The sequence below is a fragment of the Chanodichthys erythropterus genome, chromosome 3 (assembly GCF_024489055.1).
Source record: "Chanodichthys erythropterus isolate Z2021 chromosome 3, ASM2448905v1, whole genome shotgun sequence".
Taxonomy (NCBI): domain Eukaryota; kingdom Metazoa; phylum Chordata; class Actinopteri; order Cypriniformes; family Xenocyprididae; genus Chanodichthys; species Chanodichthys erythropterus.
Window position 1 is genome coordinate 40,546,967 of NC_090223.1, and position 19,470 is coordinate 40,566,436.

Sequence of the window (19,470 nt, forward strand, 5' to 3'; positions counted from 1 at the left end):
GAAACACAAATTAATTGTGTAATATTTCCCTATATTCTCTTTTGAATAGTCAAACAATCCAAAGAAAACATCTTTAAAACAGAAAGGAAAGTCACTTATAAAATATGATTTGATAAAAATTAACACATTAATTTCTCTGTGTGGGTACATTGCCAAAACAAGTAAATGAGATCTTCCACAGAAGAGTGACAGAAAGAACAATTCACTTCAATATCTGACTTATATTTCCTAAGAAACATAACATTTGTGAATTAATTCAAATGTTATTTCTTTTACTTTATTAGTAGGCTAAGCAGATACTTATGAGACAAGGACCACACTTTCTCCCATGGTAAATTATCTACAATATTATTCCAGTATGGTGTTATATAAGGAATTGTCCTTAACTCTCTTTGGAAGAGAGCTCTGATTTTAGAATTATTTGTATGTTGCTCTACAGAAAAGCACACATTTCCGATCATTGTGTCAGTTAGGTTCAAAGAGTGAGTACACGGCCATGGACATGTAAACTCTTGCAGCAGAAAAGACACACCAGAAGGAATAGCACTGAAAACAATAGCGTATTCATTAGCAGTTATCATATTTCTGTAAAAAAAAGTAGTTATAAAGTCTGCCCTGTAAAAAAATTAAAAAGTTGTCCAACTAAAAGAAGGTAATTTCTGAACCAGTTGTGAAAGAAAAGTGATTTACTCTTGTAGAGAATATCACTGACTCGTTTTTTGAAGCGGTTCTCTGAACGAACTATTCAAAAGAATCGATTCCTAGAAATGAGTCAGAATTCCAGTCCACGCGCATGCGCAGCTCTCGCCTGTGTCGCTGTCCGCTACTGTAGTGCTGCTCTAGTACTGCTGCGTGGATCTCTCCCGAGCAGCATCACCAACGCAAACATGGCGACCCGGGTAAGATATGCTTCCATTTAAATTATTCAATGAATAAGCTTATTTTTTATTAGGAATTAGCGCTGCGTTGAAATTGAGCGCACTATTTCGCCACATTCGCAATCGAAATAAGAGCTTTATTGTCTCTTTTTCAAAAAAACAAATTCATATTCAGTTTGTTGCCAGCCACTGACATCTTTCCTCAATGTAACCTGCCTACATACAGTAGCAGGTGGCGAATCAGTCATTTCTGACCACGAATACAGATCTGCAGCGATATTGCTGGTGTTTGGTTTACCTTATTACTCATAGCATGCTAATATGTGGCTAACGCACAATGATATACGGGAACAGAAATAATAATAAACTCGCATCATGAGTAGGCTACTCAAATCTCTGCGGTGGCACGAGACTATTCATTTTCTAGCATTTGTATGCGTCGTGAAATAGTGGTGATTGATTGTTTCTAGCCTGAGCCCTTCGGTAAACAGGCAAAAGCTTAAAATAGATCCGAAGTGGTTGTCCTGTGCTCTAGCCCATCGATAAGGTACAGGATGAACCAGCCGGCGGCTGTTTTATTATTAATTATTTAATATCGCTGATACTGATGTACGTCCACAGAAGAAATGAACAGTGTTTTTCTGCTGCAGAATGGTGTCATGAAGAGTGAAATGACAGGAATGTGCTCGTTCAGCGGATTTAACCTTGACAGGGCTCGCGTAATGCTCACATAAGCTCGTCACACCACACCACACCACAGTGTTTCTGCGTTAAGAGACCTCGAGATGTGTAACCTTGAGCCAGCCTACGATTTCCCGTCCAAAACTATGGCTTCGCTTCAAAATGTCCACAGAAACGCATTGCTCACTCAATACGAACACATTTTGTGCGCAAAGCTACAGCACTCTCTCTGTGCTGCAGGATGGGGCGCTGTATTGCAACGGGTGCTTTGCTTGTCATTGTAAAAAACGCTGTCAAGATGCCATCATTTTTGCGAATATGTGGATAAACTGAGATGTCGGAGTCTCATTTAGGCCCGTGTTTAATTCTCTATTAAGCATTTAATGGGTTCAGTGTGTGTATTTATTATTGCAATCAGAGAATAATAGAAAATAATAGAAATAGAAATAGAAAATTAAACACGGGCCTAAATGAGACTCCGACATCTCAGTTTATCTCAGTTGATATATATATATATATATATATATATATATATATATATATATATATATATATATATATATATATATATATATATATATATGTATGTATGTATGTATACACACACACACTACCAGTCAATTATTATTTCATAATAAATACAGAAAAAACAATAATATTGTGAAATATTAAAATTATGATTTTTTTTTATTTTAATTTACTTTAAAATATAATTCATTCCTGTGATGTCACATTACTCCAGTCTTCAGTGTCATGATCCTTCAGAAATCATTCTAATATGATGATTTGATATTCAGTTATTATCAATGTTGGAAACAGTTGTGTTGCCTAATATTTTTTTGGAACCTGTGATACTTTTTTCATGATTCATTGATGAATAAAAGGTTAAAAAGAACAGCATTTATTCAAAATATAAATATTTTCTAACAATATAAATCTTTACTCTCGCTTTTTTATCAATTTAAAACATCCGTGCTGAATAAAAGTATTAATTTCTTTCAAAAAAAAAAAAAAGAAAAGAAAGAAGATCAAAGAATCCTGAAAAAGTATCACAGGTTATAAAATAATATTAAGCAACACAACAGCAACAGTTGAATAAATAAATCATCATATCAGAATGATTTCACTGAAGACTGGAGTAATGATGCTGAAAATTTAGCTTTGCATCACAGAAATAAATTATATTTTAAAGTATATTAAAATAGAAAACCATAATTTTAAATTCTAATAATATTTCACAATATTATTGTTTTTTCTGTATTTATTATGAAATAAATTCAGCCTTAATGAGCATAAGAGACTTCGTTCAAAAACATTAAAAATAGTAATGTTTCCAAACTTTTGACTGGTAATGTGTGTGTGTGTGTGTGTATATATATATATATATATACTTTTATTCAGTTCAGCCAAAAATGAAAATTCAGTCATCATTTACTCACCCTCAAGTTGTTCCAAATCTGTATGAGTTTCTTTCTTCTGCTGAACAAAATTATTTATCCATAGTATTTTTTTTTTCTCCAAATTATGGAAGTCAGTGGGGTCCATCAACTGTTTGGTTACCCATATTCTTCAAAATATCTTCTTTTGTGTTCAGCAGAAGAAAGAAACTCATACAGGTTTGGAACAACTTGGGGGTGAGTAAATGATGGCTGAATTTTCATTTTTGGCTGAACTGTCCCTTTAAGGTGCCAGTGAAAAAGCAGGTGAAAGCTCTTCAGAAATCTGTGAATGCCTGTCACACACCCACTTTCAGCTGTAAGAAAAGCTGAACAAAGATGAGTCAGACAGTGTCAATCGTTTATTAAGCCCATCATGTTCCCTGTTTTTTTTCTACTCAAGGAAGAGTAAATTAAGATGAGAATGGGAACAACAAATACTGGAAAATAACATCTGTTATTCAGATTGTGTTATCTGAGATGTCATTGTCATCAGAAAGACATTCATTCACATGACTTTCGATTATGATGAGATATTTCTTGTAAGCTGCAATGATCAAACCAGGCCAAGCCAGACAAACACTGTGTGGGCATCCATCACCCACAGAGTTCAGCTCAGTGTTAAATGACTTAAGACTTTCACTGCCTTCTTGGAGACTATGTGAATGATCTGTTTGTGTCTGTCATGATGCTGTTTAGATATATGTGAGATACCGTGGTTTCTACTTAATATCTAATGCGATATGAGATATGAGAATATGAGACCTTCCCTTGTGAGTGTCCCCCATGAGTAAATTGTCTATTAAGAGCATTTCCCCTTTAATTCCCTATTCCCCTAATGAAATGCTGGTCCCACTTTATATTAAGTGGCCTTAACTACTATGTACTTACATCAAAAAATAAGTACAACGTACTTATTGGGTTCATATTGAATTGCAAAACACTTTTGCTGCTATTGAGGTGGGATATGGGTAAGGTTAGGGAAAGCTTTGGTGGTATGGGTAGGTTTAAGGGTAGGGATAAGGGTTAAGGGATGGGTCAACAGTGTAATTATAAATGTAATTACATAAATTAATTACAGATGTAATTACATGCAGGTGACTTTAAAATATAAGTACAATGTAAAAGCATGTATGTACACAATAAGTGCATTGTATCAAATTATTAATTTAAATGTAAGTACATAGTAGTTAAGGCCACTTAATATAAAGTGGGTCCAAAATGCTTCTTGCATCTGTTTGTACCACTAATATACATCTCCTCTATTAAATAAAAAATTACTATAAGATAAATCTTTTTCTATTGGTGTGTAAGCGTCTGTGTGTGGGCAAATGAAAATAACTGAAATAACTGCCAAGCTTTAAAGTATATTAAATTCAAATGTATAATTGACATTGTTGCGAGATCTGCTCCATCGGTCATAGCTCTAATCAAAGGCCCTGCATGACTTTTTCTTTTATCGTTGTGCATGACACACAGCTAATTAAACAACTTCCTATGAGTTATCTTGTCATCTATAAATTTAAAACAACATTGTGGCATTAAGTCTACATTAAGTTTACCTATTAAAGCCAGTCTTTGCAGACCATGATTGCTTCTTACTTCAATAACTCACATTTTGAAATCTTCATCATGCAATTATTTCTCATCAAGCAGCTAAGTGCATGCCACTTGAGCCACAAAACTGATCAGAAGAGATACATTCATTCTAACTACGATCTCCCTTTAGGGTAATTAGAAGCAAATGAGAAGAAAAAAAAAAGATAATCTTGAAATGCATTTAGGAATTGCAAGTCATGATCTAGCAGTGATATTAAATTTACAACAGGCTCATTTAATGCTTGTTTTTATTCACCTTTCTTAATTTACTTTATGCATTTTGTTTATTTTTCTTTAAACTGTTTCTCTGGAGTCTTTCTCAGAATGGCTTTCAGTTAGTCTTCTGCGATCAATCAATCGGGAAGCTCGATGATCTGCATTATTTTCATGACAGGGAGTGTTATGAGGAGAGGTTTTCATTGTGATATTTGTCCTATATTTTTCATGTTTTGCACTGTATATTATGTAAGGATGTAAGTGTGATACATCAAGGGCAAAATCCATAAACTGAATGTAATACAAGTCACCCCTGCATCCCAGTGTAATCCAGAAGTCCAGCCATCTGTGACAGCCAGAAATCTCTGTACTGGTTGAACCTTTGTTTGTCTGTCAATCTTAACTATGTGATGTGTGCCACTTATGAAATGGGCACATAAACTAATAATGCTTAATCATACCCTGGTTACAGGGGCTGTTGTATTCAGCCCTGTGACAGGACGTCCTCTGTGCAGTCAGGAGTTTTTTCTCAACAGAATTGATCAGGCTTCCCCTCATTCCTCACTGAATATCTCTCCAGAGGCCCAGCCTCATTAAACATGGAGAGTAGGGATGCTTGAAATAGATTTGTACTCAGTTCACTGACATATGAAATGGCATACAGCATTTTATTTTGTTTATTTAGCAATGAATTATACTGCAGTGTCTTTGTTTCAAGTCTTTTTGAGATTTTGGGGCTAGAAAATTGTTCTTTTTGCAATGAATCCACTGGAGGCAAGTTGAACTGAACCCATGTGCAGATTTATTTAACACAGCTTGATCAAAACAAATGCAAAATAAACAAAGACTTGACTTCTACCATGACATGAACTTAAAAAAACATTAACAAAGCTAGACACCAGACAATAGGAAAACGAGGGCTATATAAATATACAAACACTAATGACTTAACAAGACACACCTGAAAGCAATGAACAATGAACCAATGACAAAACAGAACAGAGAACCACATGACTAGAACAACTAATGAAAACAACACATAAAACAAGGGGAGCACATGACAAGAACACAAAACATGGCTAATAGAAATTCAATATAAAAGACAAGAAAACATGAACAAAACCAAAAACAGACATGACACTTTTCCTCTTCTATCTGGTATCAAATGCACTATTAATATGTATTAATTTATTTGATAAAAAATACAGCAAAATCAGTAATATTGTGAAACATTTTTACCATTTAAAGTAACTGTTTTTAATTTTAATATATTTTGTAATTCATTCCTGTGATGAATTTTCAGCATCATTACTCTTCAGTCTTCAGTGTCACATGAAATTAGTCTGATATGATGATTTGAAGATACATTACTTATTATTATCAATGTTGAAAACAGTTGTGCTGCAACTCATGATATTGTAAAAAAACGTTTTTTTTTTTTCAGATTATTTGATGAATAGAAAGTTCAACAGAATAGCAATTATATGAAACAGACATCTTTTGTGACATTAGAGATGTCTTTATTTTTTATAAAATTAATGCATACTTGCTGGATAAAAGTGTTAATTTATTTAAAATAAATTGCTAATTCGTAGTTAAGCACTGATTTTAAAACGTAAAAAGTTAACAAAATCTTTATCATTCATTCATACATTCCTATATACTGCATATATTATATTTCTTTTCTCACTATTTATTTTATTTTATTTTATTTTATTTTTTGCTTTAGTCTCTCTACTATCATGATAGTTTATTTAAGTGTGTTCACATATGATATTCTTCAGCATGTCCATTAAACCCTTTTAATCAAACTTTTCACCTTTAAAATGACCAGAAAATGTACAAATCCATTTCCCTACTACATCAGGCTTTGCTGCTCCTTCAAGCACACATGCAGTTGATCCTGATTCTGCTCTGCATGCTGCCTCATGCTGCACACTCTATTGTTTCTCAGCTACATGCTGTCTTTGGCTCAATGTGGTGCTGGCTGTCTCAACTGTTTGTCTTATGTCCTTTTGCCTTCCCTCTTGCTTGCGTGCATTCATTGGCTCCCAAGGTTGTAATATTTTTCAAGGTATGTATGCTTTCCGAATGCCCTCTGCCTCCGCTTGTCTCGCTTTGCCAGATTGAGCTGTTCGCTTCACTTACACTAGCTTTCTGCTCAGTCTTAGTGTCCTGAGAGCTGTAACCCCTGTTGCTATGACCCTTCTTGGTAGCAACGAGGGAGTGTTACAGCGGTACAATGCCTAAACTGCGTCACAATGCTATCGGCATAAACCGATAACAACTCAAGGTCATCTGCCTGTGTTCTCACTCTCAGGACAAAAAAAAAAAAGGTTAATTTGAGGTTGAACATTAAAGAGTCAACTATAATGACTGAATGGTGTGAGGGCCTGTGGTGCATGCTGGCAGGGAGCCATGGATTATTGCTTTTCTGACTTGCAACTAAAATAGGTCTAATTGCTGAACTGCTCTTCATTAACCGGATTATGTCAGCCTGTTGAGTTAACATCCACACCCAGGATTTGAATCAAATACAAATCCTCAAAGAGCCATTTAGTTCTTTAGTTCTGCCTCCTGGCCTCACAACTGGAATACTGCTATACAGCAATGATACATCCAAAATAATAATAATAATAAAATCTTTAATCAAAAACATTAACTTCCCCTCCTCTTCGCAAAGTCACCTATTCTCTGACTCTAATGATGTCCCGGCGTGAGGGCGTTCTGTCCTACATTTTTTTCTCGTTCGAGAAGCCATTACACATCACAACGAGGGAAAAAAGATGATCGCAACTTCTGTTTCATGCAGACTTTAGTATCACTGACTACATTTACATGTGCATTTCCAATAATCACAATAAGGACTTAAACAAAGTAAGATATTTACATGACAAAAGCAAACCTCTTCACTCCCGTTTACAATCAATTTTCAATATTCTGATTATTTATCAGTGGTAAAGAAGGCATCACATATTTTTTGGAGTGCTGAAGAAACTGAGTTCATGTTGACAACATGAATATAATGCAGTATTTTGATGGTCTAAAACATCGAACACGAAGACACAAATCCAATACGTCCATAAAAAAGTTTTTTGCATTTGACGTAAGTAGATTAAAAGAGTGGACAGTAACACACCTGCATTTATTCTGTACATTGAGGTATGCGAATAATATGCTGGTTATGTGTGAATAATGGCGGTAAAAATAGTCACAATTCTTAGTAAATAATCAGAATATTGACATTTGTATGGAAACGAGAGTGAAGAGGTTTGCTTTTGTCATGTAAATATCTTGTGTTTAAGACTTTGGAAATAATCAAATTATTTGTGCACATAAATGTAGTCTGTGATTTCTTCAGTTCAAGGTTTATTTGTTTTTAAAAAAAGGTGCTATATAGCACTAAAAGTGGTTCTTGGCTCATAATCATAGGGGAACCAATTTTGGTGCTATGCAGCACCCATGCTATGCTCTATAGCACCTTTGTCAAATGGTGTAGAACCCATAAGAGGTGTCACATTTTATTTCTTCAACAAAAAACAGCACCAACAGTGGTTCTTTGGCTCATAAAGAACCTTTAAAGGGGCTTAACAGGTTCTTTTTACAGCAGTGGTGCTATATACAGAATTATTGGCACCCCTGGTAAATATGATCAAAGATGACTGTAAAAATAAATCTGTATTGTTTATCCTTTTGAAAATTAGCAAAACTATAACCTGTCATTGAAGGAAAAGAATTGAAAGTGGGGGAAAATCACATTATGAAATAAATGTTTTTCTTCAAAACATGCTGGCCATAATTATTGGCACCCCTAGAATATTTATGAGTAAAATATCTCTGAAGTATATTTCCATTCATATTTCCATTTTTTTTTAGCACACCAGGGTGATCATGAACATGAAATTATCCAGCCATGACTTCCTGTTCCACAGGAGTATAAACATGAGGAAACACAAAGGCCAAATTCCCGTAATCATTCATCACAATGAGAAAAAACAAAGAATATAGTTCTGATGTGTAGCAAATGATTGTCGAGCTTCACAGAATAGAAAATGGCTGTAAGAAAATACCTAAAACATTGAAAATCCCCATTTCCACCATCAGGGCAATAATTAAGATGTTCCAATCAACTAAAGATGTTACAAATCTGCCTGGAAGAGGACGTGAGTCTAAATCGTCCTAATGCGTGGTGAGAAGGAAAGTTTGAGTGGCCAAAGACTCTCCAAGGATCACAGTTGGAGAATTGCAGAGATTAGTCTTGAGTCTCAGAAAGCCTAAAAAAATTTATCAAACATCCCCACAAGTTGTTCAGGAGGGTTTCAAGAAAAATCCTCTGCTCTCATCCAGAATCAAACTCCAGCATATTCAGTTGTCAAACAAGACTGGAACTTCAAACGGGACCAGCTTCTATGGTTAGATGAAACTTAAAAAAGTGCTTTTTGGCAGCAAACCCACCAGATGGGTTTGGTGCACACATGGATAAAAAGTACCCAATGCCCACGGTTAAATATACTGCTGGATCTTTAATGTTGTGGGCCTATTTTTCTTCTTGAGGTCCTGGACATCTTGTTCAGATACATGTCACTTGGATTCTATCAAATACCAACAGATAAAAAAAAAATCAAACCCTGGCCGCTTCTGCTAGAAATCCAGTAATGGGCTGGATGGGTTGGATCTTCCATCAGGACAATGATCCAAAACAAACATCAAAGCCAACACAAAAATGGGTCACTGAGCACAAAATGAAGCTTCTGCCATGAACATCCCAGTCCTCTAACCTGAACCCTAAAGAAAATTAGTGGAGTGAACTGAAGAGAAGAAGCACCAACATGGAGCTGGAATCTGAAGGATCTGGAGAGATTCTGCATGAAGGAATGGTCTCTGATCTCTTGTCAGGTGTTCTCCAAACTCATCAGGCATTATAAGTGAAGACTCAGAGCTGTTATCTTGGCAAAAGGAGGTTGCAAAAAGTATTGAATAAAAGGGTGCCAATAATTGTGGCCAACATGTTTTAGAGAAAACCATTTATTTCATAATGTGAGTTTCCCCCCACTTTCAATTATTTTCCTTAAAAGAAAGATTCGATTTTTGCTAATTTTATGAATTAAAGATCAAAAGGATAAACAATGCAGATTTTTTTTGTAGTCATCTTTGATAATATTTACCAAGGGTGACAATAATTCTGATCACCACTGTAGCACCTTAACCACCCTAAAGAACCACTGAAGGACCGCTGAAGAACCAGTTAAGAACCACTGAAGCACCATGATTTCCCCTATGATTATGAGCCAAAGAACCAGTTTTAGTACTATATAGAACCATTTTTTTTAGTGTATTACATTTTTTTCATCTTGTGCTATTCAGTAGGCAAGTGTTCCTCATTACATAAATAAAAGCATTGCCATGTTGTTCATTTGTTCAATCATTGCAAAAGAATAATATTTAACAATTATCATCTGAATCTTCAGGATAGTCAATAAAAAACCTTTAGAATTTCAAAACTAAATCTCTGAAATTTTTCTGAAAATGTGCCAAGGACTGTGAAACATTCATGAGTCATTTTCTTTGTCTGCACTTTCTAACAGTCCTTTGTTCCATTTTGTTAATTAAGTCAAAACTTGGCTTCTTGAACTTGAAGTTGGTAATTGAACCATTAGCTGATTATTCTGTATTCAAAATCTACAGGCCAGTTATTTTAATTAGACTTTTTTTTTTTTTTCGGCTAAAGATTGTTCATTGTTACTTCATAATGCATTGTTAAAGGCACAATATGTACGATTTTTGGATTAAAATATTCAAAAACCATTAAAACAGTGTTATATATTTTGATGACTTGTGTGCTTACATCATCCCGAATGTTTCCATCAGTGTTTAAATCCAGAGAAATCAGCTGTGTTAACTAGTGTGTCATTGCCTGTGTCATTGTGTCACCTGTCAGTGATGCCACGTCTGTGCTACCCCTGATTTCCGGCTTTATTTCCTTAGAAACCATGGCAACACCAAAGATGCTTTAATATATTATGCATTTTAACCTTTTTTGACAGAAAACTAATCATTGTTATGTAGCTCAGTACGGTTATTCTTATTGTTTGAATCTCTTGTTTTTTTGATGTACTGCGAGTAACATGTTTGTCCCATGCCTCAGAGACAGGGCCTATGTTGTCTAACATAGCAAAAACAAAAAGAGATTTATTTGTAATAATGGTAATACAGCATTTTCTCTGCAATACAATTGATTTTAAAATTAATTGCATTCCATTTAGCAACACAAGTCGTCCAGCTTTTATTAATATGATATTCTAATATCGATCTAGCTTACTGCAATGGGAATGTCTCATTCCAGCCACCGAGCAAACACGAGTAATGTTATAACAATTTTCAACACACTCAAATGTATTTTAGTATAATAGATTTAACGAAGTAAAACAGTGCTGCATTACCCCACAATTTTAATTCATCAGATAAAGTGAACTGCATGAGCAGGGCTGCCAAATTTTCAGTTTAGCTTGGAATGAGAATTATTGTATGGTTGGGTGGTTGGGGTGATTTGATTCATAAGCTTGTAATTCGATTCTGATCTTGATTCAGTATCGATTAATTTGGCTAAATATCAGGTACAGTAGGCCTATATGTTCAAATCTCGCGACTAATACTGTAAACATGCAGGGAAACCTGTCAGCTCGCATTATTATTAGTTAGAATTTAACTCATTCTTATACAGTTAATATAATGAGTTTTTATAATGACATTATTTAATGATATAAGAGTAAATATATAATACATATGTAATACCGTGCATATTTTTAGTAAAATGCTCATCTCTAGAGTTCATTTTTCTAGCTAACTAACATGCTAAAAGGCTTTACGTGATGTTGTTCACAATAAGCTGTTTTATTCACATCTTTCGCGGTTGAAACACTCATTGAATGATTACATGAGACATGATACATTTCAGTTAGCTGTACTGTATCTTTTAACATACCTTCTGATGTTCATTCATGTTTATTTGGTGCTACAACTAGTAATATAAAGAAACACAGATCGGTTCACGTGCCGCATGAACTGAGGCACTACAGCGATTTGAAAGCTGAGACTTTGTTTCATATCAAAAGTAACCTTCTCTGTCTTGTCTGTTAGTGCGTTGTCAGTATCCTCTTTGCTCTGTGATATTTTTCAACTGCGTGAGAAAATAGATAGAATGAAATAAAATAATGTGAATTTAAGTGATCAAACCTAAAGTTCAAGTTCAGGGAAGAAGGAGGCGGACATTAAACGTAACTTTAATCGTAAAATAAACATATGCAACAAACTGAAAGGAGCGGCAGGACTGCGGCATATAAGAATAATAAAAACAGCAACATAAAGGCTCCCAGGCTCTCGGCTGCACCCTGCTTCATACCACAATAACATAAATTAGCTCCATGAACATAATTTCTGCCTGAGTCCCGTCGGATTTCTTTCCATTTGGCTGTAGAGATAATGTTATTGTTTTGAATAAGTGACCTCTAGTGGCAAAACTTACATGCTGTGCCTTTAACTAACCTTAACACACTAGTTTGTATAAATCTAGTTTTTTTTATAAATTTTTAAATGTTTTCACTGAAGTTTTGTATTCTTGTTCAGTCAGTAATTATCTTTCTTTCTGTAGCACTCTGTTCCATATATGCTGAAGAGAACAGCGTGCAGCCCTGCTTTTCAATTAGCTCTCCTTGTTTGGTCTCTGTTGTAGTGTGTTTAATTTATGGTTCTTTGATTGGTTGCAACAACCAAAAAAGGAACAAATAAAGCAAGAACACCCATGAAACTTCGCTGTCAGTCTTTGCTTGAAATGTTTATTTGTCTTTTATGTTTCTCATTTACCCATGCTTAACACATCAGGTGACTGGTCTGGTGCTCTTTTGTAGATTAATTTATGATTATATTTTTTGCTACTGTTCCCTGGCCTTATTGTTTATTGCCTTTATCACCCCTAACCCCTGCAAAGTGTTATTGGTTTGGGGTTTGTATCTCTGTTGCAATAAAACATGATGCATGTGATGCTGGAAGGAATGATTAGATGAGGTCTTGTAAGATCATTAAAAGAATAATCGCAGTGCTTCTAATGTTGGAGATGTTTTCAGTTTGCACAGTAGAAACAGCTTTCCATCTTGCTATTTTACACCATGGGATTTACTATTTTTAAAAATCAGCAGAGAATCATGGGAACTCCATCATATGGTGTGGCTTAAATTTTTAATGTGGAGAAAGATCTTTTCACATGAGAAATGACACCCAGTGAGCTAATATAGCAAGATGCATAAATTAAAGCCGATGTGTGTAATTTCTGTGGCACTAGTGCCACCAGGTGGAAATGAAAGTTCTCAAACAGGTTTCCTCAAAAGTCTCCCCCTAACTGCCATTGGTCAGGCAAACAGATAGTCCCGCCCTCCCAAACCATGCCATATTGGTTGAACCATTGTTCTGTCAAGCTACTCAAATATATATATATAGCAATGTTTCAAAAGTACCACTGTGCTAACTGATGAATGATTTATTTAAAGTTCTCTCTGCATATTAAGTGAATAGAAGAATGTATTTTAACCAGAAATTACACACATCACCTTTAAGCTGCAACATCAATGGCCAGATGTCTTTCTCATGTAAGGAAAACTTCTGTCTCTCTCTCGTCATCTTACTCTCTCTCTCTCTTTATTATTATTTGTCCCTGTGCAGACGATGCAAGCGGCTCGATGCCCAACAGATGAGCTGTCACTGACGAACTGTGCAGTAGTTAGCGAGAAAGACCTGCAGTCTGGACAGTGAGTATTCACCCATACCACAGAGTCTTTACAGATTCAACACGGTTGCACATGGAAGATAAGCATTTTAGGTAAAAAATAACAGCATTTTGGGATTATAATAGATATAATATTTCATATAGTATAGGTTTGTAATATCTAAGAAATGAAAGTGACATTAATATGTGATATAACATATACAGTCAACTCCAGGCACCCTTGTTAAATATGAGCAAAACTAAATAAATCTGCATTGTTTATCCTTCTGATCTTTCAATCAAAATATTCATAAAATTCTAACCTTTCATTGAAGTAAACAATGGAAAGTGGGGGGAAATCACATTATGAAATAAATGTTTTTCTCTAGTTCAGGTTGGCCACAATTATTGGCACCCAATATTGCAACGTCCTTTAGCCAAGATAACAGCTCTGAGTGTTCTTCTAAAATGCCTGATGAGTTTGGAGAATCAGAGTCCATTCCTCCATACAGAATCTCTCCAGATCCTTCAGATTCCCAGCTCTATGCTGGTGCTTCTTCTCTTCAGTTCACTTCACTCATTTTCTTTAGGGTTCAGGTCAGGGGACTGGGACGACCATGGCAGAAGCTTCATTTTGTGCTCAGTGACCAACAACGGCCCTTTATAAGATTTCTAGCAGAAGTGGTAGAAGCAGTATTTTTAACAGTACACATGGGATACTTTTTATCCATGTATGCACCAAACCCATCTGGTGGGTTTGCTGCCAAAAAGCTCTTTTTTTAGTTTCATTTGACCATAGAAGCCAGTCCTGTTTGAAGTTCCAGTCGTGTCTGACAACTGATTTTTCTTGAAACCCTCCCAAACAACTTGTGGTGATGTAGGCGCTGTTTGGTAATTTTTTTTTTAGGTTTTCTGACCCAGAGACTCAACTAATCTCTGCAGTTCTCCAGCTGTGATCCTTGGAGAGTCTTTGGACACTCAAACTTTCCTCTTTACCGTGCATTAGGATGATTTAGACTCACGTCCTCTTCCAGGCAGATTTGTAACATCTTTAGTTGATTGAAACTTCTTAATTATTGCCCTGATGGTGGAAATGGGGATTTTCAGTGCTTTAGCTGTTTTCTTACAGCCATTTTCTATTCTGTGAAGCTCAACAATCTTTTGCTGCACATCAGAACTATATTCTTTGTTTTTTCTCATTGTGATGAATGATTAAGGGAATTTGGCCTTTGTGTTTCCAAATGTTTATATTCCTGTGAAACAAGAAGTCATGGACAAACAAGAAGACATGCTCCATGCTTCATGCTCCTAGTCACCTTGGTGGGCTAAATATACTTCAGCGATATTTTACTCATATGAATTTCTAGGGGTGCCAGTAATTGTGGCCTGAATGCATTGTAGTTTTAGCATTTGTAGTCTTATCAATCTTATGCAACATAAAGTACTCAATATCTGTTTGAGAACTTATTATATGGGCACATCTAACGCTGTAGAGAGAGAGTTTCATAGATATAATTAATGCCCCAGAAGCAGAGCTGATGATTTTCTTTAGGCTTCAACTGTGTCTGTCCTTGTGATGCTGAATCAGTCCAGACATTAACTCAGGCTGACAGAGTCGGCTGCATTGCCTCCTGCTGATGCCTCATGTCCAAGAACATCACAGCATGAGGGGTGATTTGTGTGGGTTTATGTTGGCATGTTGATGTTAATGTGTGATGTAAATTGACGTTTACTGTATTTCTTTTGCATATTATTATCATTTGTTTGTTGTTATTAATATTTTTGTTGAAATATCAATAAAGAAAATGGTCAAAGGTTCCAGTCAGATCCTAAGAATTAAGATATCATATATTATATATTATCCATGATTATGATTAGGATTAACCTGTGCTTTAATGGAATGAATTGACATGTGACGTAACCCTACTAAAAAAGAAGCATTGTCAGTCGTTCACACGTATAATCCCACGATAATCTCAGATTATGGTGTCTAAGGATTGGCGCAGTTGTAAACGTGCGGTGTACTTGACTGGAAAACTGCCCTTTTACAGGTTCAAATGATGCTTCTGGATATAAAGTCACCATAGTTAACATCGTGTTTTTTTTTTTTTTTGCATTGCTGTAGAAGTTGAATCTTGTCTGCATCTCTCTCCAGGCATGTGACTGTGAGGACAACACCCACCCACAAGTTTGTGTTCACAGTGAGGAGTCACCACTCTGTGGTTCCTGGAACCATCGCTTTCAGTTTGCCACAGGTGCAGGATTCCTGTCAAGATCTTTTACTTGTGACACAAACACAGCAACAAACACTCCAAATACAGCATTTTATCCCAAAGAACAACTAACCAAACAAATTAAAATGGGTAGTTCAGCTAAAAATGAAAATTCTGTCATCATTTACTCAAGTCACATCACTCATGCGGTTCCAAACCTGTATGACTTTCATTCTTCGGTGGAACAGAACAGAAGATATTTTGAAGAAAACTGGTAACCAGCCCGTTTTGATGTCCATTGATTTGTATGAACAAAAACATTTTTCCTAATATCTTTTACAGGAGATAGAAATTCATACAGGATTGGAACAACATTAGGGTGTGTAAATGATGACAGAATTTTCATTTTTGGGTCTAAACTATTCCTTTAAGTAGATATAATCAGATAGTTTGCTTGTATTTCTATGGGCCTCTTGAAATTTTATGTTATTCATTCTCTTCTTACTTATTCTTAAAGAGGAAATGGGCAGGCCTGTCCATTGGACAAGAAATAGAAGGTGTGTACGTTGCTTCAGCGAAACATTTGCAACAAATAAACAATGTTTAGATGATCAAATCATCAAAAAAAAAAATTTCCTCATTTCAGTGGCCAACTACAACTTCGACAAATCCAAGCAATGCATTGGTTCCATGACTATTGAGATTGACTTCCTTCAGAAGAAGAGCACCGACTCCAGTCCTTACGACTCAGACAAAATGGCTGCCGAGTTTATCCAGCATTTCAACAATCAGGGTTTCTCTGTGGGGCAGCAGGTCAGAATCACATTACAAAAACTGAATCAAGGGTATATGATGTTTAATTATACATGCTAATTGCCATTTTCCTGTCATAGTTGGTCTTCAGTTTCTGTGACAAACTCTTTGGCCTAGTAATCAAGGACATTGAGGCAATGGACTCCAGCATACTGAAAGGGGAACCAGCATCTGGCAAAAAACAAAAGGTATTGGAAAGAGAACAAAAAGAAAATATAGAAGATAACATTCAAGTAAATTGGATACACAGTTAATTATCCTTTGTTTCGACATCTAACTTCATAGATTGAGATCGGCCTGTTGGTTGGAAACAGTCAAGTGGTCTTTGAAAAATCAGAGAGTTCATGTCTTACTCTAGTTGGTGAGTTTTATTACACTTGAATATGAGTCACTGTCATATAAACAGCCTTGTAACTCGGTCCTAAATCTTACTCCTGCTCACCAGGCAAGGCCAAGACCAAAGAAGCCCGTCAGACGATCATTAACCCTGAATGGAACTTTGAGAAAATGGGCATCGGTGGTCTAGACAAGGAGTTCTCAGATATCTTCCGCAGGGCCTTCGCCTCTCGAGTCTTTCCTCCAGACATCGTGGAGCAGATGGGTATGTGCTGTCTTTACATTTTAGTGTTATCTTCTAAAAAGCATCCATTCACCAGAACACTCCATTGATGTTTGTAATAATAACAAATGCATTACTCAGATGCAGTGATTGTGGATAATGTGTTCCGGGGAGTGTCTATTGTAAATTAGTTTTTTATTCCTCCGCAGGTTGTAAGCATGTGAAAGGCATCCTGCTCTTTGGTCCTCCTGGCTGTGGTAAAACACTGATGGCCAGGCAGATCGGTAAGATGCTGAATGCCAGAGAGCCAAAGATAGTCAACGGTCCTGAAATCCTCAACAAGTATGTGGGTGAATCTGAGGCCAACATTAGGAAACTGTTCGCAGATGCTGAGGAGGAACAGAAAAGGGTGAGACAACAAACCGCACTCTCAAACGCATAGACATTATCGTACTATAGTAAATTACACTATCTTCTCTGTCTTTACTATATGTCTGTTTTTGTGTGCAGTTGGGTGCTAACAGTGGTCTGCACATCATCATCTTTGATGAACTGGATGCTATCTGTAAGCAGCGTGGTACAAGTGCAGGCAGCACAGGTGTGCACGACACTGTGGTCAACCAGCTCCTGTCAAAGATCGATGGAGTAGAGCAGCTCAACAACATCCTCGTCATCGGTAAAGATCAGCAGCTGTTCTGTTTGCAGTATTTAGTTGAACTCTGTGGAACTCTAAATCTATCATTGTGAAAAACCTTCAATACTAAATATCAGTTTATTTAAAATCTGATGTTACTTGTGAAAGAAATGATTGATTACTGTCCAAAAAGGATAATTAACTATAATGCTATATTAAGTAATAATAATAATTATTATTATTATATTAATAATTGTTATTATTGTTTTTATTTAAGTTAAAGTTTATGGCAAGACTGATGTGAGTTTTGAAAGAAATGATTACTGTCTAAAAACAATTTCTTTAATTTGAATAATAATAATAATAATAATAATAATAAATATTATTATGAAAGTTAAAGTTTATGGCAAAACTGATTTGAGTTTTGAAAGAAAATTATTGATTACTGTCTGAAAACAATTTCTTTAGTTTTATAATAGTTGTTAAATTATTAAAATATTTTTAAACTATTTAAAAAGTTTTTTTTTTATATTTTATAATAATACTAATAATAATAATAATAAGGTTTATTGCAAATCATTATATATAAAATAAATCATTGATTACTGTCCAAAAAAGTATAATGAACTATAATACTGCATTAAATAATAATAATAATAATAATAATAATAATAATAATAATAATAATTGTGATTATTTTTATTGTTATTATTATTATGGCAAAACTGGTGTGAGTTTTGAAAAAAAAAATATTTATTACTGTCCAAAAACAATGTATTTATTTTATTATTATTAATAATAATAATAATAATAATAATAATAATAATAATAATAATAATAATAATAATAATAGAATTATTGCTATTAAAATGAAAGTTTAATAAAAAGTTAACTGATGTGAATTTTGCCATAAACTAAAAAAAGATTACTGTCCAAAAACAATTTCTTTAGTTTTATAATAATTGTTAAATTATTAAAATATTTTTTTAATTATTTAAAAAGTTTTTATATTTTAAAATAATAATAATAATAATAATAATAATAATAAAGTGTATGGCAAATCTTATGTGACTTTTAATAATAATAATAATAGTAATAATTATAATTATATTATTATTATTAGATTACTGTTAAGTTTTTATTATGTTAAGCATAATAAAAGTGTTTTAATCTCTTATATCCTAATTATCTGATGGGTTTTTTTAATCTGTGCTTTTATTTTTATCTGAAAGGCATGACTAACAGGCCTGACCTTATAGATGAAGCTTTGATGAGACCTGGCCGATTTGAAGTAAAGATGGAAATTGGTAGGACCTCAAAGACTTGCCCTTTGTTCAAAAATAAATATTTAACAATCTCCATCTTTGTTAATTCTCACCCATTTGTCTGTCTCATCACCCAGGTTTGCCAGATGAGAAGGGCCGTGTTCAGATTCTGAACATCCACACATCTAAGATGCGAGAGTTTAACCTCCTGGCTGGTGATGTGGATGTAAAAGAACTAGCTGCTGAGACCAAGAACTACAGTGGAGCTGAGCTGGAGGGCCTGGTCAGAGCTGCCCAGTCCACTGCCATGAACCGCCACATTAAGGTGCAGAGTACTGTATAATGATCTGTGCATTCCTTATCCGGGATGTATTTTCATAATTCCTCATTTGAAAGATCTAAACCCATGTTGAACTGTATT

General features: G+C 35.0%; 1 protein-coding gene across 1 annotated transcript in view; it reads left to right on the top strand.

The window, feature by feature from the left end:
- Positions 1-864: 864 nt before the first annotated feature.
- nsfa (N-ethylmaleimide-sensitive factor a) overlaps positions 865-19,470 on the top strand; it is a 28,423-nt gene continuing 9,817 nt past the window's right edge. Inside the window, exons 1-12 of the mRNA XM_067375449.1 lie at positions 865-899; positions 13,523-13,608; positions 15,721-15,820; positions 16,296-16,335; positions 16,425-16,591; positions 16,672-16,779; positions 16,877-16,952; positions 17,037-17,192; positions 17,360-17,559; positions 17,661-17,826; positions 19,017-19,091; positions 19,187-19,374. Of these exons, the coding sequence (XP_067231550.1) occupies positions 888-899; positions 13,523-13,608; positions 15,721-15,820; positions 16,296-16,335; positions 16,425-16,591; positions 16,672-16,779; positions 16,877-16,952; positions 17,037-17,192; positions 17,360-17,559; positions 17,661-17,826; positions 19,017-19,091; positions 19,187-19,374 (1,374 nt within the window). The 5' untranslated portion in view covers positions 865-887. The remainder of the gene's footprint in view (positions 900-13,522; positions 13,609-15,720; positions 15,821-16,295; positions 16,336-16,424; positions 16,592-16,671; positions 16,780-16,876; positions 16,953-17,036; positions 17,193-17,359; positions 17,560-17,660; positions 17,827-19,016; positions 19,092-19,186; positions 19,375-19,470) is intronic.